This window comes from Coregonus lavaretus (assembly GCF_964263955.1).
Source record: "Coregonus lavaretus genome assembly, chromosome: 2".
NCBI lineage: Eukaryota > Metazoa > Chordata > Actinopteri > Salmoniformes > Salmonidae > Coregonus > Coregonus lavaretus.
In genome coordinates this window covers 39,425,088-39,447,475 of record NC_139989.1, presented here as the reverse complement: position 1 = coordinate 39,447,475, position 22,388 = coordinate 39,425,088, and the positions used below count along the sequence as shown (strand labels likewise).

The 22,388-nt window shown below is 44.7% G+C and overlaps 2 protein-coding genes across 2 annotated transcripts; both read left to right on the top strand.

Moving 5' to 3' along the window:
* Window positions 1–586: 586 nt before the first annotated feature.
* LOC311105101 (histone acetyltransferase KAT2A-like) lies at window positions 587–8,358 on the top strand. Its single transcript, XM_084147110.1, has 18 exons — window positions 587–828; window positions 1,149–1,275; window positions 1,886–2,031; window positions 2,167–2,256; window positions 2,357–2,538; window positions 2,721–2,912; window positions 3,067–3,173; window positions 3,340–3,450; window positions 3,649–3,785; window positions 3,962–4,170; window positions 4,283–4,409; window positions 4,583–4,693; window positions 4,775–4,918; window positions 5,098–5,212; window positions 5,319–5,355; window positions 5,487–5,550; window positions 5,735–5,819; window positions 6,052–8,358. Exons 1-18 carry the CDS (start codon window positions 604–606, stop codon window positions 6,243–6,245), a joined length of 2,403 nt encoding a protein of 800 aa, XP_084003236.1. The 5' UTR covers window positions 587–603; the 3' UTR covers window positions 6,246–8,358.
* A 517-nt stretch (window positions 8,359–8,875) lies between these two features.
* On the top strand, window positions 8,876–19,747 carry LOC311101290 (ATP-dependent RNA helicase DHX58-like). Its single transcript, XM_084142419.1, has 12 exons — window positions 8,876–9,021; window positions 9,198–9,419; window positions 9,905–10,109; window positions 15,241–15,431; window positions 15,578–15,691; window positions 15,783–15,915; window positions 16,074–16,259; window positions 16,395–16,645; window positions 16,770–17,081; window positions 17,272–17,462; window positions 17,581–17,671; window positions 18,534–19,747. Exons 2-12 carry the CDS (start codon window positions 9,243–9,245, stop codon window positions 18,717–18,719), a joined length of 2,037 nt encoding a protein of 678 aa, XP_083998545.1. The 5' UTR covers window positions 8,876–9,021; window positions 9,198–9,242; the 3' UTR covers window positions 18,720–19,747.
* Window positions 19,748–22,388: the final 2,641 nt, after the last annotated feature.

Below are 22,388 nucleotides of genomic sequence, written 5' to 3'. Positions count from 1 at the left end.
ATAAATAAGGGGGAAGGTATCTCATTGTCTGCTTGTCTTCTCATTTGTTGTATGACAATGGGTATTCGAGTAGAATATTTTTCACTGTTAGATTTCACCTAACAGCTCTACCGACATGTTGGGCGTACAGTAGTTGTTTCCAGTCATACAGAAGCCTTTGTGTAACCTTTCATTTCAAACGCAAAGGGATAAGTACACATTTTAAGTTATTTAGATTATTTATCCTACATGTTACACAAGAACCTCTCACAACAGTCCTCATTGAAGTCAGAAAGTTAGCGTGCTCTACTGACCTCTACTGGATCGTTAAAGTAGAATGTATACTCAATGGTGGTCAAATAGTGTAGCTAATTCAACACAGTGTAATTCTGTATTGTTCTATGTACATGCATGTGTATGTTTTTATTGCAAACTTTGACTATTCCGGCTACTTTCAATACTTTAGGCAGACTGCAGGGGCCACCGACTACAGTACCCATACTGCCTTTCTTCAAATCCAGGGCGAGGGGAGAGGTGAGCGACCCAAACAGGGGTGGAGTGGAACCAATGATGTGTATACGTACCATTGAGTGGAACAGGCTGCAGTGAAGCGTGCGTTTTGATATGTCGGACCCGGCGGCACAGGCCTTGCAACCCCGGCTACATCAAGCTCAGTCTGGTGGGACTGCTGGGGCTAACGCTGCTGCGGTGGGATCTGGATCGGGGAACAGTGACCCAGTCAGACCAGGTCTTAGCCAACAACAGCGGGCGAGTCAGAAAAAAGCCCAAGTCAGAGCTTTTCCACGGGCGAAAAAGCTCGAGAAACTCGGCGTCTTCTCCGCTTGCAAGGTAGCTAACTAGCTAACGTTAGCTATATGGCTAGACTAGCTAGCATAGCCAACCTCACCAAAACAATGACTAGCTATTTCCCCTACTTGTACAACCATCTAAACAAACAGAAACAAAACAGCATTATCATTTGCATTTGGTTTCTAACATGCAATAATATCCTTCACAAATGTATATGGCGTACATGCGTAGCTAACGTTACTGTCAATAATATAGTTAGCAACAGCAACTTTGGTAGTAGCTAACTAGGCAGCCAACTAGCATGAATCTGCTTTATTATGCTAGTGTGGGCTTCTTATTTATTTTCCTCTTATCTTTAGGCTAGTGACACATGCAAGTGCAATGGCTGGAAGAACCCACAACCGCCGACAGCCACCCGAAGTATGGACTTACAGCAACAAGCGGCCAGCCTGAGCGAGTCCTGCCGCAGCTGCGGGCATGCCCTGGGTAGGCTGCATTATGACTCAACACTAGTTTGAAGGATATATATACGCTTCATGATCACACTGAAACTAATGTCATCAATACACATCATAGATATAGAATGTGTATGCTATTCCATAATAGCAATTATGATAATATAAATTGCATAATGTAGGGTTCAGCCTCATGTCTTTATTGAGTGAGTAGTAAAGTAAAAATCCTTAGCTATTCCCCCTTTTAAGTTTCTACATCCATTTTTGTGCGTATAAATTAATGATATGCACCTATTGATTCTTGACGACTATAACTTATAAATGCTTAATGAGCTTAGTTCAACTGTCATACCCCTTCAGAATCCAAAATATAAGATTGTTTTACTCCAATGTTTGTAAACAATGTAAATGTAAAGAAACACTGTATAGCCTAAAAACATGGTTAAAACAATCATTTTAATATCATGGATGGTCAGTCCTTGCATCCGTAGCTCTGTCTATGAATTTGAGAGTAGTTACTTTTCTCCAGCCCCATTCCTCAACTTTGTACCGAAACAGTGGTTAGGAGTTCCTTTGTTATTGATTAAACTGCTTATTGACACTTTAAGATGCTGATCTGTTATTGAACCCCTCCTGTGCAGCGGCCCATGTGTCCCACCTAGAGAATGTGTCAGAGGAGGAGATCAACAGGCTGCTGGGGATGGTGGTGGATGTGGAGAACCTCTTTATGTCTGTGCACAAGGAGGAGGACACTGACACCAAGCAGGTCTACTTCTACCTCTTCAAGGTATGAAATCACTTCCCTCCATTCCAACCAGACAGACAAGTGTAGATGGCCATAACCTCTACTTTCCTGCCACTGGAGTCAATATCTGGCTTTGCACATCTTGACCCTCTCTCTCTTTTCATCTCTATCCCCCAGCTGCTGAGAAAATGCATCTTGCAGATGAGTCAGCCGATAGTGGAGGGATCATTGGGGAGTCCCCCCTTTCAGAAGCCCAACATTGAGCAGGTAGACAAGTCTCCTTCCTACCTGTTTGTCAAGCTGTTCTTTCCTTCTTGCCCAACAGTAAAATACTTTTTGTACAAGTTTGTTTTATTTTGTTCCTCAGGGAGTGTTGAACTTCGTTCAGTACAAATTCAGCCACCTGGCACCCAGAGAGAGGCAGACGATGTTTGAGCTCTCCAAGATGTTCCTCCTGTGCCTCAACTACTGGAAGCTGGAGACTCCCACACAGTTCCGCCAGCGGTCCCAGAAGGACGATGGCACAGCCTACAAAGTGGACTACACCAGGTGTGTGTGACATCTGTTCTGGAAAATGTTTGTTTTTTTGCAACGTATTGCATCTTGTTTTTTGTTGTATTGCATCTTGTTTTTTTTCTTTTCATGTAGCGGTCTCACTGCTGACTTCTCCTTTTGTTCCCATCAAAAGTGACTCACAACTACTGTAATCTAATCTGTGTCTTGTTTCCCAGGTGGCTGTGCTACTGCCATGTCCCCCAGAGTAACGACAGTCTGCCGCGCTATGAGACCACCCAGGTGTTTGGCCGCAGTCTGCTCAAGTCAATCTTCACCGTGACGCGCCGCCAGCTCCTGGAGAAGTTCAGAGTGGAGAAGGACAAGCTCCTACCAGAGAAACGCACACTCATCCTCACACACTTTCCCAAGTACGTGGTGTGCAACCAATCCGTAGTAATCCGCTCGGAATCAAAGTTGATATTTATTGTGTTTCTCCCTCGAGTTACAATCAAATCAAGATTCTGGAGTGAGTGAGATGGACGCTGTGAATCTGTGGATTGTAACAAAGTGTTTGTGTCCCAGGTTTCTGTCTATGCTAGAGGAGGAGATCTATGGGGAAAACTCTCCCATCTGGGAGGCTGACTTCACCATGCCTGCCTCAGAGGGGGGCCAGCTGGGTCACCAGTTAGGTAGGGGGCACCTGTTACAACTAAATAAGTGGTTCTCATAAGATCCATAAAGGCACTTATAGGTTGTACAGCATGTAATGTGTGATGATATGATACTTTTTCCTCTCTCCATTTTCAATAATCCTGTCTGGTCTCGGTCATTGTCCTGTGTTTCTGATCCTGGCAGTGATCAGCCCTGCTGCAGTGTCGGGTTCGCCCTCCATCTCTAAGGGCATGAACAGTGGCTCTTCGCTAGGCAGTCTGGGGCTGGACTCTGGCGTGGCAGAGCCCATAACAGGTCAGTAACTCTGGCAGCCCCGCCAAGCTAACTTTTGCTTTGTACTGGGTGTGAAGTAATAGCTGACGTTTGTTTTTATGTCTTGCCTGTTGATGTGGGAGCTTGTATTTCCAATGCCTCCGTCTGATAGCCTCAGACACATAAACATCATATAAATTCATGGTGATTATAGTAATATTTTGTACTGTCTCCCCTCAGGAGAGAAGAGGAAGCTTCCAGAAGCTCTGACCCTGGAGGACGCCAAGAGGATCAGGGTGATGGGCGACATCCCCATGGAGTTGGTCAACGAGGTAATGATGACCATCACTGACCCAGCTGCCATGTTAGGCCCAGAGGTAAGTGCTGCCCAAGACTGAGACGCATCATTTAATGTCCATTCGCCAGTGCAACATGAATATTTATGTTGACTGGTATGTTTTATCTAGTCTAACATCTATGTATGGAAACTGGATGTTTGTTAGAATGAATATAATAATTAACTATGTTGATAATCACTGTCACTCTCTGCTAGACGAGTCTGCTGTCTGCCAATGCTGCTCGTGATGAGACAGCCAGGCTAGAGGAGAGGCGGGGCATCATAGAGTTCCATGTCATAGGGAACTCTCTTTCCCAGAAGTCCAACAAGAAGATCCTGATGTGGCTGGTGGGCTTGCAGAACGTCTTCTCCCACCAGCTGCCTCGCATGCCCAAAGAGTACATCACACGCCTAGTGTTTGACCCGTACGTAGACAGTTTAACGGTTTCTCTCACCTGTTATGTCTTCAGTGAAGCTTCTTGAATTGAACTTTTTGTGACCATTTCTCACCACTCTCTTGGACTGTTCTCTGTCCAGGAAGCACAAGACGCTGGCCCTAATCAAAGATGGCCGTGTCATCGGGGGCATCTGTTTCAGGATGTTCCCAACCCAGGGCTTTACAGAGATCGTCTTTTGTGCCGTCACATCCAACGAGCAAGTCAAGGTATGGACACACCTCTCCTTTACATGCAACAGCACAAATACTGAAATAAATTAGCTGGGTAAGTTGGACTTAATGGCTTGTTATTGTACTCACGGTATCTGTCAGAGTTTGAATGTGTGTGTTGGACCAAGAGGCCGACATTTCCCCCTGATTGTTTGTTATTGTGGTTTCAGGGCTACGGTACTCACCTGATGAACCACCTAAAGGAGTACCACATCAAGCACAGCATCCTGTACTTCCTCACCTACGCTGATGAGTACGCCATTGGCTACTTCAAGAAGCAGGTATGGTATAGGATGATAACATGTACCTCCCTCTCTACCTCTCCTCTGACCTCTCCCCTCTGGCTTGTTTTGTCATCACAGGGTTTTTCCAAAGACATCAAAGTGACGAAGAGTCGTTACCTTGGTTACATCAAGGACTACGAGGGGGCTACCCTCATGGAGTGTGAGCTAAATCCCAGAATCCCCTACACAGAGCTCTCTCATATCATCAAGAGGCAGAAAGAGGTGAGATGACTCTCTGTGGGAACTCCTCACATTGTGGGGCACACAGGTTGAGGTGAATGTCAGTGGACGGTTATGCACCTCTACCTTCCTCCAGCTCCATTTGTTGATGAAAGGACAGTGTTAATGTCCATGTTGGTGTGTTTTGGTCAACGTGTCCCTGCGTTTCCATGACTGGTCAGATCATTAAGAAGCTGATCGAGAGGAAGCAGATCCAGATCAGGAAGGTGTACCCAGGACTCACCTGCTTCAAAGAGGGGGTACGGCAGATCCCTGTGGAGAGCATCCCTGGCATCAGTAAGTGTGTGTGGGCCCTTTTAATACCTTGTTCAGGGAACAGACTTATTAATTCCTTGTCTGATGTCATGTTTTCATTTTTCTCTCCCTTTTTCTCTCTCTCTAGGGGAGACAGGCTGGAAGCCTAGTGCAAAGGAGAAAGTGTAAGCTGAATGTTTGGTCATTCAGCAACGAAAACAATTATGTGCCGTATTGTCATAAAACAACTGGCAGCATTTACAATCACACTCATTTGTCATTGAATTGATATACTATTACCTATCCTGTCTTGTAGGAAAGAGTTGAAAGACCCTGACGTGTTGTACAACATGCTGAAGAATCTCCTGGCCCAGGTCAAGGTAAGACACTGACAAGCACCCCAGTCAGTGGTCAACCTTAGGAGTGGTGAGACTGAGGCTGCGTCCCAAATGGCAACCTATTCCCTATATAATCCCTGATCAAAAGTAGTGCACTCAATAGGGAATAGGGAACCATTTGGGATTCAGACAGGAAGTCATAACTGTGGTTGTGTTCCTCTCCCAGACTCACCCTGATGCCTGGCCCTTCATGGAACCTGTGAAAAAGTCTGAGGCTCCAGACTACTACGAGATCATACGCTTCCCCATTGGTGAGTATATCATCCACTCATTATTCCCTGCCTTGTTTATATGTCCCAGCCATCACAATTATCTACCTCTTTGAACTAATTTTGATATTAAAATATAAAAAAGCATTCCATGTTTCACCAACTCGATGCGCTTTTAATTGTAAGTCTATCTGGATATGTCGGTAAAGCCGCTAAAGGAATATTTCAAATATAACCTACTTGTCCCCCTCTCCTCTCTCCCTCCTTCCTGTAGATCTGAAGACCATGACGGAGAGGCTGAAGAACAGATACTACGTGACCAAGAAGCTGTTCATAGCAGACCTGCAGCGCGTCATTACCAACTGCCGTGAATACAACCCCCCGGACAGCGAGTACTGCAAGTGTGCCAACACACTGGAGAAGTTCTTCTACTTCAAGCTGAAGGAAGGGGGCTTGATTGAGAAGTGAAGCTAGGGTCACAGGTCACCATGCACAACAGCCCCACTGTGGAACAGCAGGAAGGAGTGTTCATGGACACACACTCACACACACCATACACACTGTCTTGTGATGACATCATTGCTAGCCATATTTCAACCTTTTTCCCCTTGTCTTTTCTTTTAGGAAGCCTTTATTAATGGCCGTGCGTGTTTATGCATGTTTGTATTACTGGTGGATGAAGGGAGCTGTGGGGTATGATAACAAAATTGTGGAGGTAATTGGAAAGGCTCTATGGGCCAGTTAAGTTCGTTAATGTGTCGAAATGACTGTCTGTCTGTCTCCATCTATCTCTCTCACTACCCTCTGTAGTATAGAATCTCTGTGTGTTGCTGTCTCATTCTGGTTTCATTCTTGCTCCCAGTGACTCAAAGAAGGAGCTGCAACGTATTCCTGTACCAAAATGATTGGTCCCGCAGCAGATCATGTCAAACTTTCCACATAGGTTACGTTCAAATTATAGTATGGCATTTTCACTGAATTGTTTCTCAATCGGATAAAATAATGCCCGCTTAGACATTCACACTCACAGCTCCTCAAGATGGGAGTTTTATGTTTGGTACTGACATGGAAACGTGAGTAGGCTGGACATGGGGACCTACGCCGTTGTTGCCTTCCTGTACTGACATACACTTGAAAAGAGGCCAGTAGACTTGGAGGGTAGAAATACAATGTGCCCTTGAGTTAGAAGACAAGACATGTTCAGACTCTTCACATTGTCAAAGTCAGGTTGTAGTCACAGATAATGGGCGCGTTCCAGGCTGACTACATTGCAGACACCTGCCAGATCTCACAAGGCCTGGATAGGTATTTAACAATCAGTTACCACATCATGTAACAGGAAACGCAACCATTGGTTGATACAATGCAACAACTGAAATGTAGTCAGCCTGAAACGTGATCATAGATGTCCCTGTCTGACATTGCATTATGTTGGATTTGGCATCGTGATTGGTCAGTAGAAAAACGTCCATTTCACCAATACGTTTAAACTTTATGGTTGCCCTCAAATAATTTCCCGACAACTACTGTATGTTGAACTTTTTATTTATTTTTTATTTCACCTGGACAGTATAATGAAAACCTACCGCTACATTTGAAGATACTTGGGCCTAATGTAAGTAGTCAGTCGTCTGTACTGTTCTTTTCCCATTCTCTTCTGGGCCAGTATGGCCATGTCACTGATCTCAAACATGGTTGTTTTTCTTTGGGAAATAGCAGAGATGGCGTAGTAGTGTGTCATTGTTGTTTTAATGGTGTTGTCTGATCTGAGGGTAGTCTCTGGAATCCCAGACCAAGGGCAACAGCAGGAGCATTGTTAATGTGGGAGCCAACCCGTCTGCCTAGGGAGACTATTCTGAGGGTTACTGTGCCACTCTTTTGTTTAGGTTTCTGTTTGTCCTAGAAATAACCTGTTTCTGATGGAAGTACAGGATCCAACCACAGTGGTGAACATGACCATTCGATATGTCAGTATTTCACTGAAAGGCCATAGAGCCCAGTCAATACAGTATGTGGAGGATGCACAGCACTTACCCTCCCTGCTGATTCTGTCTCTCTTCTATGCTGGATATGCATTGTTATTATGATAATGGCTGACAAACACACAAAAAACAAGTGTCCGGTTTGGTATTCACTCCATACTCACAAGCAGTATTGCATGGTGGAGAACTATAATCTGCATCAATTTCTGTTATATTTTTACTAAGATGGCCATGGCTATTCACACAAACCCACTTCTTGTTCATGGTCAGTGTCTGATTGATTGTCTGCCTCTTGAGATGCCTTTGGTTCTCTGCTATTTTGTAAAACGTTTTTGGGGAAATGACTGGTCTGTGCTGGGTGGTTGAGTATTCCACTGAACTCATGACTTGCTTTGAGCAATTCAAGTGATGTCAATGTTTCTTTATTCAGGGTTGTCAGTTATGTATCTCTCAATCTACCTATGTATGCTGCATTAAAATTCTGAAAATACTGTGTGAGTGAAATGTTAAAATATTAAGACTGCTACAGTTTCTTTTAGTTATATGGTTTGAAGAGCTCTTTACTGTATTACTGTTCATGAAAATAAAGTTTTTATAGTAAAAAATGTCTGTGCTTAATATTATCTTATAAGATGGCAACTAGTTACAGTAATGTGTTTTTATGTTCCAGTAACCATGCAGTGTTGTTTAGTAGGTGTGATCATAAAGTTAATTCAGCAGGGTTAAATGCCATTCAGACATGCTGTAAGGGTGTTTCCCAATGTGACTTGCAGTTTTGTTTTCCTGATGTCACAGCTGGTAAGAATGGGGCCCATTAAGGGCTCTGGGTGCTTTGTCAGGGGCCGACAGAAATCTGCAACGGCTTTCTTCTGGACTGCAGATAGTTACAAACATACCAGTCCCTCTCAATACAATACCACTAGATTAACACATCTGCAGTTTGGTAGACCTACAGTACTAGATTCCATGACTGAAACGGCTCCTTACATGTATTAATATCCCTACAACTCTTCTAATCTTCCTGTAATTCATATCCTTGTGTCACTTATTTTACTTAGACATACTTTGTTGGACCTCAAGAACTCCCTTGAATAGGACCCCTCTTCACACGGAAGTGCTTTTGGTTTCGTTTTTCTATTTGGGTGTCAGTTCTGGTGGATCTTCGTCAGTGAAAACCCCTCTGTACTCAAAACCTGGCCACAACGGACCATGGACATTATCTGCTGCTGATCCAAAACATAGAGCTGCTTCAGAAACACTTGGTGAGCTGAGTTTTAAAAGGGCTTGACTTCATCTATAGCTGATTGCAACAAATGGTAGTAGTAGTAAGTTGTAGTACTGTAAGGACATGTAGCAGGACATTTGCAGTGTGTATTGCATTTCAGTTTAAAAATAGCCTTGTGGTGCCTTTTGTCTAATGAGTGTTTTTATTTCTAAGGACAAGGAGTCAGGTGTTGTGTGTGTGGACCAATAGACCAGTAGGATGGCAGACTTTGGGCTGTATGGGTACCAGGAGGAGGTGGTTCAGAGGGCTCTCCGAGGGGAGAACATCATCATCTGGCTGCCCACCGGAGGAGGAAAGACCCGGGCTGCTGTATATGTGGCCAAAAAACATCTGGAGAATAACCCTGGAGCTAAGGTGGCCGTGCTGGTCAACAAGGTAGGTAGGGAGGGGTTAATAGAGCTTTGGACCTATTTAGCAGTTGTTTCAGAGTAACTGGCCAGATAACTGACCCACCTGTGTAATTTTATCTAGGTAGTCTGACCTTTAGTATGGGTGTGTTGTTAATCCTATACAAAACCAGAAAATAAATGTTCCGCTCTTCCCATGGAAACCATGGCTAACTGTTGTTGTATTTGTAAGTTGCTCTGGATAAGAGTGTCTGCTAAATGATGCAAATGTAAATGTTGATGTAATGTAGTGAACATTATGCCATAATCCAGTCCGTGTATTCGTACTGTGGGATTCCAGGTCCATGTTTTACAGTAGCCGGGATAGTGGGAGTGATATACCATGTGAACCATGTAATGCCAGCATACTTCTGAGTAAAGATGAATTAAAGTATACGAACGCCCCGACCTCAGTTCTTAAAAACATAAGCAATCTAAACAACGGGACGTTACAGTTGACATTATGTCTTCCAGGTTCATTTGGTAGACCAGCACTACAACAAAGAGTTCAAACCCTACCTGGGTCGGGACTATAGCCTGGTGTCTATCAGTGGGGACTGTGACCAGAAGGACTTCTTTGGCTGCGAGGTCAAGAACTCTGACCTGGTCATCTGTACAGCACAGATACTGGAGAATGCCCTGACCAACCAGGAGGAGGGAAAACATGTCGAGCTCTCACGTAAGTGGCTGCTCTGCTGCCTACCACATATTGAATCATGGTATTGCTGTGAGGTATGTGTAGTACACGCTACTTGTTACTGATTATTCAGAAGTTAGGTTGTTCTAAGATGGCTCCCAGGCTTTGTTCCACTGTGCACCAGTAGCCCTTGGTATCAATCCCAATTGACAGACACTACATGATAAAGAGTATCTATACTGTCTTGTTTTGTATGCTTTGTACTAAATAATAAAATGCAGGACGACAGGATATTTATAAACGTAGCTCTTTATTAACTAGCTATAACTGGCATGTTCATGTGTCTCTGGCCATGATCGTCTTTAGAATGACCTCACCACCTGGGTGGTCTTACCCAATCATAGCACAGTATGATATGACAGTATAATGCATCCAATTACAATTCAGTATGCTGACACATATGAATATTACATCCCCCTTCTTTTAAAAAAAAGAAAAAATTTGTAGAACAATAAAAGCGTTTCTATTGAATATATGCTCTGTAGTTTGAACTCGAGGTAAGTAACCATTTAAACTGCACCAACTGCATCAACATAACAGACAGACAATGATTCAGCATACTGTTACTTTTAGAACAAATATTTCTCAGCAACTCAGCTTTTCACTGTAGCAATGACATCTCAACATATCAAACAAATACAATACCAAAGCATTTCAAGTTAACTTTCAATAACAAGTTTACAGTCTGGAAACTCTTTTAGGGCAGCGATCCGCCTACACCCTTTGACATTTCACAGGTCTAGGACAGCTCTAGGCTTGACCTCTCTTCCTGACCTTGTGTGATATGAAGCTGAGCATGCTTCTGTGTCAGTCAACAGTTCTTGTGGTGTTGCAGGTAAGTATGGTGTATGTTGTGTTGTGTCTGTGTTTAGTCCACCCCGTTCTCTTTCAGGGGAACAGTTCATCTCGTCTCGTCAGTGTGTTGTTCTTTTGTGTTCAGTAGGTGACGACAATTGCGGCGGTACACCGCTCCTTCTGTGGTGAAAACGTGATATGAACGTTCAGTGTCAGCTGGTTGGATGACGACTGCTAGCTTCCAGTAGCCATGCTCCTGGATTCTAACTGACTCTCCGTCGTTCAGTGGTGGCAGTGGTCTGGCTGACCTGTCGTAGTATCGCCTTTGCTGTTGTTGCCTCTGTGCACGTTTTGCATGCATTTCCTTGTAGCTGACGACCTCAGGTTGCAGCTGCTGGTTGGTGCTGGGAAGGATTGAGCGAAGTCTGCGGCTCATCAACAGCTGGGCTGGTGATTTGAAGTTGTCAACTGGAGTGTTGCGGTATTCAAGGAGACTGAGGTAGGGGTCTCTCTTGTCTGCTTTTGCTTTGTCCATGAGTGATTTAGCGATCTGCACAGATTTTTCAGCAAGGCCATTACTTTGAGGGTAATGTGGGCTTGTGGTGACGTGTGTGAACTCCCATGCTTTTGTGAAGGATTCAAACTCATTTGATTTGTAACAGGGCCCATTGTCAGATATTAAAGTCTCTACAATGCCATGCCTGGCAAAGGCTGCTTTCAGCTTGTGTATCACAGCTGCAGATGTGGTGCTGTGAAGCTTGTCGAGTTCGAAGTATCTGCTGTAGTAGTCCACTGTTATAATGTAGTCCTCGTTGTTCCACGTGAACAGATCGGTTGCCACGACCTGCCAGGGTCGGTCTGGGATACGGTGAGGTAACATTGGCTCTTTGGTGTTCGAGGGGCGTCGTTCAAGACAGGTGGGGCATTTACCAACCATGTCCTCTATTTGTTTGCACATTCCGGGCCAAAACAAAATGTCCCGTGCTCTCTGTTTGCACTTTTCCATGCCCATGTGTCCAGCATGGATCTTTGTCAAAATCTCTTCTCTGAGACTGGTAGGAATGATGATTTTCTCTCCTTTGAAAATGATTCCGTTGATCTGTGATAGTTCGTCACGATGGTTCCAGAACTCTGAGACGCTCTGAGGGCATTTTCTCCTCTCCTCAGGCCATCCTGACTGTATGACTTTCCTCAGCTGTGTGAGTTGTGTGTCTTTTTCTGTTTCTGCTCGGATCTCCTTCAGTTTTGTGTCACTAACTGGTAAGTTGCTGTACACAGTGTGCACCTGCATGTCCATGCCTTCACTGAGGCTGCTGTCCTTGTAGGTAAGAAACTTCCTGGAGAGTGTGTCTGCGACAGGGATGTCTTTGCCTGGACGGTGAGTGATTGTGAAGTCGTATTTTTGTAGTTGAAGGATCATTCTCTGTAGCCTTGGCGGGGCTGCGGCTAACGGTTTCCTCATGATTGACTCAAGGGGCTTGTGGTCTGATTCCACAATGACTTGTCGTCCATAGACATACTGATGGAAACGCTTACATCCGAACAGAATGGCATACAGCTCCTTTTCGATTTGAGCGTAGTTGATTTCACAGTCTGTGAGAGATTTGGAAGCGTAGCCGATGGGTTTTCCTTCTTGCAGTAGCACTGCCCCTAGTCCATACTTCGACGCGTCCACCTGGAGTCTGAGCTCTTTGTTGGGGTCGTAGTAGGCAAGGATTGGTCCTGGTTCTCTCGTGATCAAGTCTTTCACTTTCTGGAAAGCGATGTCGTGTTGGTTGTCCCAGAGGAACTCACTGGACTGCTTTAGCAGCTGACGCAGGGGTGCATTAGCATTGGAGAGGCTGGGTGCGAACTTGGCTAAGTAGTTGACCATGCCAAGCACTGTTTCCAGCTCTGCGCGGTTCTTTGGTGGCTCCATTTCCTTTATGGCTGAGATCTTCTGCGGATCTGGCTTGATTCCATTCGCTGTGAGAAGATGTCCGAAGTAGCTGACCTCTGTAGCGCCGACTGTGCTCTTCTCGGGGTTGAGCCGGACTCCTCTCTCGCGGGACCTTTGCAGCATCGCGCTGAGGTTTCTGTCGTGTTCCTCTTTGGTTCGACCATAGACAAGGATGTCGTCCAAAATTGCCACGACTCCGTCGAGGCCTTCGTACACCTCGTCGATCTTTCGCTGAAACTCGTCTTGGGCTGAGATAATCCCAAAAGGCAGGCGACAGGAACCTGTAGCGTCCAAATGGTGTGTTGAACGTTGTGAGCTTAGATGACTCTTCTGTGAGCTTGATAGCCCAGTAGCCTGATCTGGACATGACACTGAAGTAGCGTGCGCCCGCTAGCTTGTGTGTGATGCCATCTAGCGTCGGTAAGGGGTAATGGGGGCGTTTGATAGCCTTGTTCAAGTCTCTTGGGTCGAGACATACTCTGAGCTTGCCTGTGCGTGGTTTCTCCACCACCACTAACGCGTTGACCCAATCCGTCGGTTCTGTAACCTTGGTGACGATGTCAGATTGCTCCATGCTCTCCAACTCTTTCTTCAGACGGGCGCGGAGAGCAAGTGGAATCTTTCTCGGTGGGTAGACCACAGGGGTTGCGTCTGGGTCAAGGTGAATGGTACATTCTCCTGGGAATAGTCCTATTCCTGTAAAAACATCAGCAAACTCCTCCATGACATTCTCTATCTCTACTGGTGCTGTCACTGATAAAACTAGCTTGATAAGGTCCATGTCTAAACATGCTTTAAGACCTAGCACTGCAGGTGCTCGAGTGTCAACAACGTAAAAGTCCAACATCATGTCCCTTTCCTTGTATTTGCATTTGAGAGTGCATGTGCCTTTTACTAGGAGCTGTTCACCACCATAACCAGTCAGTCTGCGCGTGGTGGGCTGTAGCTCACACTCAGATGTCAAGCTTCTGTACTTACTCAGAGGAATAATGTTTACTTGTGTACCAATGTCTAGTTTTAATTTGAGCTCTGTGCCTTGTCTTCCTATCTCAATGTCAGCAAAGGCTTGCTCTGTCTCTGATATCTGACTTTTCTGTGTCACTGAATCAATAAACAGTTCATCAGCATTTGACTCTTTGATTGACATTTCATCTTCACTCACTGTATGTACTGTTTTTCCACGGTAAACTCTGCACACTTTTGCAAAGTGATTCCATTTTCCACATTTAGTACACTGTTTGCATTTAGCTGGGCAATTCCCCTGTTCGCCATGCACTTTGTATCCACAATATCCACATGTTTTGGGGCGTTTGGAGTCTGTGTCGCTCTGTTTTGGAGTTCTGTCTGTCTCCGTTCTGAAACATGCTCTCTGGGCACTGGAGGTGTGCTTTGATGTCTGCCTGACTGCGTGCACTGCTTGTTCACGTGATGCGCTCGTGCTGCCGCCTGAAATGGTTTTCATCTGAACCTGTGCAAGCTCGTGAGATCTGGCTATGTCGATAGCTTTGTCCAGCGTTAACTCTGATCCAACATTCAAAAGTTTCTCTCTCACTCGCGGTGAGTGTATTCCAAATACAATACGGTCCCTGACCATCTCATCCTTGTTTGCATAATCACAGTCTTTCACAAGCAGACGCAGCTCAGTGACAAACTGTTCAAACGATTCGCTAGCGCCTTGTACTTTCTCATGGAATTTGTACCTAGCGAAAATTGTATTGGTCTTTGGCACAACATATGCTTCAAAACGATCGTAGTATGTTTTCAGTACCTTTGATTCAGCCTCGGTAAGTGTCCATGTGTTGTAAATTTCTCTCCCTTTTTCACCGATCCAGAGGAGCAGGTAGCTGCACTTTTCCTCTTCTCCTCTTTCCTTCAGAGGACCCGTGAACATCAGCTCCACATGCTGTTTGAACTTACGCCATGCATTGGGTAGATTTGTAGACCCCCAATCCATTCGAGGTGAAGGAACTCCAGCAAAATCCATATTTTAGTCCTTTTACTCTTACACCATGTCTTGTTTTGTATGCTTTGTACAAAATAATAAAATGCAGGACGACAGGATATTTATAAACGTAGCTCTTTATTAACTAGCTATAACTGGCATGTCCATGTGTCTCTGGCCATGATCGTCTTTAGAATGACCTCACCACCTGGGTGGTCTTAACCAATCATAGCACAGTATGATATGACAGTATAATGCATCCAATTACAATTCAGTATGCTGACACAAATGAATATTACATATACCTGACACACTAAAGCTCTGAAACCTAAGCTAACACACCTAAAAGACTGGTCCATATGTTGAAATATTATACAGTAAGACCATTGTATTCCATTGAGTTCACAATACCATTGTGTTCCTTTCTCCCACCATAGAGTTCACTCTGCTGATCATTGATGAGTGCCACCACACTCATAAGGACGGTGTCTACAATAAGATCATGGGGCACTACGTGGCGCAGAAGCTGAAGGGGGAGAGCCGGCTGCCACAGATCCTGGGCCTCACTGCCTCTCCTGGGACAGGGGGAGCCAAGAGCATCAAAGGAGCTGTGGGGCATGTGCTGCAGGTCAGTTTCTCTCTCTCTCTGGTGGTCTTCACATGCTATTTCTTCAGCCCAAACTTTCATCCTGAGTAAAACCTAATAATGAGCCTCATCTAACCCTTTACGTTTACCCTTTACATTTAGCTAATTTCATTATTTATCGCCTTCAGATTTGTGCCAACCTGGACTCAGTGATTGTGTCGTCTAAAGTGTATGCCCCTGAGCTGAAGAAAAAGGTCCCCAGACCCAGGAAAAGGTTTGACATCGTTGACAGAAGACCTCAGGTGAGTTCAGTTCAGTTCTATAAACATATAGCCTTTGAACTTGAGAGCTGTATTGGTTTGAATTCAACAAACTCCTGTTGATTTGTCTCAGGACCCATTTGGGGATCACCTGAAGTTCATGATGCAGTTGATCCATGACTTCATGGCCTTAGGGCCTGACTTTCCTGTCAGGGAGTTTGGCACGCAGGAGTACGAGGCAGACGTGGTGATTCTGGAGAAGAAGGGTAAATCATCCTCTTAATATGAATTAATACCACATTACAGAAGCTAAGCATAGGAATTATTTTCATGCACCAAATCACACAAGGAACCTTCCTCAGTCAATGCCATAGTTTTGAATACCGTATTAAAACCTATTTTGCATGTGTGTTTCGTGGTGTAGGTGTGACGGACAGGAACAGACTGCTGGCCCAGTGTGCTCTCCACCTGCGTCAGTACAATGATGCCCTGCTCATCAACGACACAGTGCGCATGGTGGATGCCTTTAGGGTCCTAGAGGCCTACTATAGCACCAAGAGTTCCACTGCCATGGATGGAACCGACTTCTTCCTGCTTGGACTCTACCAGGGTGAGAACCAGCAATTCCCTTGGAACAATCTCTCCCACTTTCTCACATACTGTATGCGTGTGATTCTTGGGAATATTAAGAGTATAGGAAGTTCAACTTCTGAGCAATGATAGTCAGTGTCCTGATCCTCAACAGAGAACGAGGTGGAGCTGAGGAAACTGGCAGGCGATGACCGGTTTGAAAACCCTAAGATGGGGAAGCTTCAGAGCACCCTGCTGGAGCAGTTTGACCAGGGTGAGCACTCCAGAGGCATCCTCTTCTCCAAGACCCGTAAAAGCACCCACTGCTTGTATGACTGGGTGTCCAAGAACCCAGCCCTGCAGCGCGCTGGTATCAGGGCAGCCATTCTGACCGGCGCTGGCAACGGCATCAATTACATGACCCAGGTAACCTGACATTAAACACAGTCAGAACTTTTGGAGGTATAGAAAGGTGGGTTGGAACGTGCCAATGCCTGTGTCATACCAACAACTGACCTCTGTTTGTGTGTTTCTGTGGGTGTGCTTGTAGAATGAGCAGAAGGACACAATCAGCCACCTCCGCCAGGGCTCCCTCAACCTCCTGATCTCCACCAGCGTAGCCGAGGAGGGCCTGGACATCCCAGAATGCAACCTTGTGGTGCGCTATGGGCTGCTGACCAATGAGATCGCACAACAGCAAGCCAGTGGCCGGGCTCGGGCAAGTGACAGCGTTTACTCTGTGGTGGCCCAGGCAGGGGGGCGGGAGGTGCGTCGGGAACATCTCAATGAATGTCTGGAGGAATTGACTGGCAGGGCCATCAGCGAAGTGCAGAGGATGGAGCCCAGGGAGTTCCAAATTAAGGTAAGGCTATTCCTCATGGTGGTGAGGCTGGTATTTTTCTCTATGTTCTACCCCTTTTTCCAGTATATGTCTTTTGAACCCGGCACCCAAATTATTTTTGTTATTATAAACTTTTGAGTTGAGCATGCCAATTCCTCATTCTCTAATCTCTTTTTCACTAGATCTTTTCTCTCTCTGTCTCCACTATTAGATCACTGAGCTCCAGACAGAAGCGTTGTTGACCAGACAGTTGAAAGAACAGTTGAAGATCAAGAAGAAGGGTTGTTTCAGTGCTGCTAGCATTCAGCTCTCGTGTCGAGGCTGTTTTGTGCTCGTGGCCTTCGGCAATGACATTAAAGTCATTGAAAACGCACACCATGTCAACATCAACCCTGACTTTGAGTAAGTTGTGTTTCTCTAATGTCTGTCCTGATACTGTCACTGTCACATATTGGAAGTGTTTTTGCATCAGTGTGTTTGTGTGTGAGGAGTTAACCTGTGCATGTGTGTGTGTTTTCAGGAGGTACTATAAAACCAATGGGCAGACACTTCTGAAGACTTTTGAGGACTGGGAGCCAGGCCGTGTGATCAGCTGTGCTGCCTGTGGCAAGGTGAGGTTGGCCATTAATGTCTAGCTTTTTATCTTAGGCCGAGGCTGCGGATCCGTATGCAGATATTTTGCCTAGTGGCGCGCTGTTGAGTTGTAGCCACATGAGAGAAAAATGTGACCATCCTAAAACCTGAGGGGGTGTTTTATGTCTTACAGTAACGTTATACTATGCTATTATACTGTGCGTACAAAATATTATGAACACCGGCTCTTTCCATGACATAGACTGACCAGGTGAAAGTTACGATCCCTTATTGATGTCACTTGTTAAATCCACTTCAATCAGTTTAGCGGAAAGGTAGGAGACAGGTTAAAGAAGGATTTTTAAGCCTTGAGACAATTGAGACATTGTGTGTGTGTGCCATTCAGAGGGGAATGGGCAAGACAAAATATTTAAGTGCTTTTGAACGGGGTATGGTAGTAGGTGACAGGCACACTGGTAGAGACCATGCGCCGACGAATTGAGGCTGTTCTGAGGGCAAAAGGGGGTGTAACTCAATAGTATGAAGGTGTTCCTAATGTTGTGTACGCTCAGTGTATATTCAGTTCTGTTATGTACAATACTATCATTATGTGATCTTGCAGAAATTGATTCAGCTTTGATCTCACTTTATTAAACGAGCACCATTCGCCAGAGTAGCCTATTCTCTAGGAGTAGAGCAGAGACTGTGCGGAAGTACAGAATCTTGCACATGCGCAGAAACTTTGGGACCTTTACACCCCAGGAAGAAAGGTCCAGTAGAATTTGGATCCACAGCCATTCTGTTTATCTTATGCTACTAGGACTATTCTATTGTCTTTTAACATGCTTATATATGGAAATCTACATCAGTATATTTGTTTATATATTTATATCTGAACAGCAATGGGGAATGGAAATGGTATATAAGGAGATTGCCCTGCTGCCCATTCTGGCCATCAAGAACTTTGCCATGGAGACTCCAGAGGGAAGAAAACTAGCCAAGAATTGGAAGGACGTTGAGTTTACAGTGGAGGAGTTTAACTTCACCACATACTGTAATAACAAGTTCCCTGGCATGTTCGATTGATACACTATTACACTGGAAGAAGGACTACAACTGGTGTTTTCATGGTTTTCACCTTTCTCTTCCTTTCTCTCTCTGTCTCTCAGTCTGTGTTGCTTAGTCTAGGCTACTTTTGTGTTCCTTATGCATGATCCTGAAGTGTGTCGTAGTCCTATGACGGGGGGAGAGATTGCTGTGCCTTGGGTATGGTTGGTCCGGTAAATCAGGTCTGGCCGCCACACTGCTATAGGCGGTGTGACGCGGCAGTGTGCTAAAGCATGTTACACAATGTTCAGGGTTAGAATTAGCGCGACAGCTTTGTTTATGCCCAAGGTCCTCTCTCCCTCCCTCTCTCACCAGAGACGTGTGGGTTTCTTCTGCTCCATCGCAGCCAAGCACGCAAAAACATATGAACTTAGCAGCCCTGTTCTAAGATGAACTCAAATTATCAGTTTTTCTATTTTTAGCAAAGTACTATCAGCATCGTCCATATTTTGTCATGAATTTGATTTAGTGTGAATCTGTACTGTCTTTGTTTTAGCTTGAACCTGAAACGTATGCCCCCCCCCCGATACTGCCTGATACTTGCTGCTACTTGATCATGTATGAAAACATTCAAATTGGGATTTCAAAATATTTTTATTATACAGACATACTATTTTAATGTGTTCAGAACTGTGTGCCTTTCCTTGCCTAAAACAAATTAAATTGTTCTACTGTAATTACTTTTTTATTCTTGATAAATAATTTGACATTATTTGTCTGCACGTGTCTATATTGAATGTTATAAATGAAAAATAAAATAATAGATAACTAATAGAAAAAATAATAGAAGTATGTAGTCCCCTGTAGCTCAGTTGGTAGAGCATGGCGCTTGCAACGCCAGGGTTGTGGGTTCGTTTCCCACGGGGGGCCAGTATGAAAATGTATGCACTCACTAACTGTATGTCGCTCTGGATAAGAGCGTCTGCTAAATGACTAAAATGTAAATGTAAATGTAAATGTATGTAGATTTCACCTTCATTCCTGTCTTCATAAACTCTTGCACAAGATGGCGCTCTTAGACCTCCAATGTCTACTTCCATACCTGCAGTAGAGGGAGCTCATGTTTTTAGATTCACTCCTTCCCTAATCTGTGCCCTTTAGTTTAGTATGGGGGAAGATTGTGTATGTGGCCGTGGTCATCAACAGGTGTCTGTGTGCTATTGGCTGCTATAGGTTTCAAGGCATAGGGAGCATTTACAAGCATTTCACTACACCCACAATAACATCTGCTAAATATGTGTATGTGACCAATAATAATGATTTGAGTGTATGAATTAATACTGGCTGTTGTTTATGGAGCCTGGCCCTGCTGAGATTCTATAACCCTGGGTTATGTAAGAGTGAGGAAGAGTTAGATATTGCTCTCTCTTATCCATGGGATATTTCAGTAAAGGTGCATACATTGCTGCACTGTAGGTTTATATCAGATATGAGCAGATATGATGACTAACTGTAATTCAGTCTGCTTACCTGGTTCTCTAGTGGCTAAGGAGAAGGTTAGACCTAGAAGGTTGGTGCAAAGCTTTCTTTGCTCCTCAAATCCATCCTTGAACAAACTTGTTTGGGTTTAGCAACTTCTAAAAGCTAGATTTAGCCATCGAGATAATGGCGCTGGAGGGGATGGCTGCCGTTTTACAGGCTCCTAACCAATTGTGATATTTAGTATGTTTTTTCACATTGTTTGTAACTTATTTTGTACATAATGTTGCTGCTACCGTCTCTTATGACCGAAAAGAGCTTCTGGACATCAGAACAGCAATTACTCACCTCTGGCACTGTGGTGCCAGGACAACAACTTCTCCCTCAACGTGAGCAAGACAAAGTAGCTGATCGTGGACTACAGGAAAAGGAGGGCTGAACATGCCCCCATTCACACTAACAGGGCTGTAATGGAGCGGGTCGAGAGTTTCAAGTTCCTTGGTGTCCACATCACCAACACAAACTATCATGATCCAAACACACCAAGACAGTCGTGTAGAGGGCACGACAACGCCTCTTCCCCCTCAGTAGACTGAAAAGATTTGGCATGGGTCCCCAGATCCTCAAAATGTTATACAGCTGCACCATCGAGAGCATCCTGGCCTGGTATGGCAACTGCTCGGCATCCGAACGTAAGACGCTACAAAGGTGGTGTGAATGGACCAGTACATCACTGGGGCCAAGCTTCCTGCCATCCAGGACCTATATACTAGGCGGTGTCGGAGGCAGGCCCAAAAAATTGTAAAAGACTCCAGTCACCCAAGTCATAGACTGTTCTCTCTGCTACCGAATGGCAAGCGGTACCAGAGTGCCAAGTCTAGGTCCAAAAGGCTACCCACAAGCCATAAGACTGCTGAACAATTAATCAAATACAGTGGCTTGCGAAAGTATTCACCCCCTTGGCATTTTTCCTATTTTGTTGCCTTACAACCTGGAATTAAAATTGATGTTTTGGTGGTATGTATGGTGGTGTATTGATTTACACAACATGCCTACCACTTTGAAGATGCTAAATATATTTTCTTGTGAAACAAACAACAAAACTTGAGTGTGCATAACTATTCTGACCAGTTTCCCAGTCCCTGCCGATGAAAAACATCCCCACAGCATGATGCTGCCACCACCATGCTTCACTGTGGGGATGGTGTTCTCGGGGTGATGAGAGGTGTTGGGTTTGCGCCAGACATAGCGTTTTCCTTGATGGCCAAAAAGCTCAATTTTAGTCTCATCTGACCAGAGTACCTTCTTCCATATGTTTGGGGAGTCTCCCACATGCCTTTTTGCTTATTTCTTTCTTTAAGCAATGGCTTTTTTCTGGCAACTCTTCCGTAAAGCCCAGCTCTGTGGAGTGTATGGCTTAAAGTGGTCCTATGGACAAATACTCCAATCTCCGCTGTGGAGCTTTGCATCTCCTTCAGGGTTATCTTTGGTCTCTTTGTTGCCTCTCTGATTAATGCCCTCCTTGCCTGGTCTGTGAGTTTTGGTGGGCAGCCCTCCCTTGGCTGGTTTGTTGTGGTGCCATATTCTTTCCATTTTTTAATAATGGGTTTAATGGTGCTCCGTGGGATGTTCAAAGTTTCTGATATTTTTTTTATAACCCATCCCTGATCTGTACTTCTCCACAACTTTGTTCCTGACCTGTTTGGAGAGCTCCTTGGTCTTCATGGTGCCGCTTGCTTGGTGGTGTTGCAGACTCTGGGGCCTTTCAGAACAGGTGTATATATACTGCGATCATGTGACAGATCATGTGACACTTTGATTGCACACAGGTGTCTTCTGAAGGTAATTGGTTACTTATTTAAGGGCTTAATAGCAAAGGGGGTGAATACATATGCACGCACCACTTTTCCGTTATTTATTTTTTAGAATTTTTTTAATTCCACTTCACCAATTTGGACTATTTTGTGTATGTCCATTACATGAAATCCAAATAAAAATCCATTTAAATTACAGGTTGTAATGCAACAAAATAGGAAAAACGCCAAGGGGGATGAATACTTTTGCAAGGCACTGTAGCCACCCGGACTATTTGCATTGACACCCCCCTTCCCCCCCTTTGTTTTTACACTGCTGCTACTAGCTGTTTATTATCTATGTATAGTAACTTTACCCCTGCCTACATGTACAAATTACCTCGACTAACCTGTACCCCCGCACATTGACTCGGTA

Coding starts and splice junctions, on each gene's coding strand:
- LOC311105101 (XM_084147110.1), top strand. CDS start 604: ATGTCGGACCCGGCGGCACAGGCCTTGCAACCCCGGCTACATCAAGCT. Junction 3,451..3,648: donor CGTGGCAGAGCCCATAACAG/GTCAGTAACTCT, acceptor GTCTCCCCTCAG/GAGAGAAGAGGAAGCTTCCA. Junction 5,551..5,734: donor ATCTCCTGGCCCAGGTCAAG/GTAAGACACTGA, acceptor TTCCTCTCCCAG/ACTCACCCTGATGCCTGGCC.
- LOC311101290 (XM_084142419.1), top strand. CDS start 9,243: ATGGCAGACTTTGGGCTGTATGGGTACCAGGAGGAGGTGGTTCAGAGG. Junction 9,420..9,904: donor TGGCCGTGCTGGTCAACAAG/GTAGGTAGGGAG, acceptor TATGTCTTCCAG/GTTCATTTGGTAGACCAGCA. Junction 10,110..15,240: donor AAAACATGTCGAGCTCTCAC/GTAAGTGGCTGC, acceptor CTCCCACCATAG/AGTTCACTCTGCTGATCATT.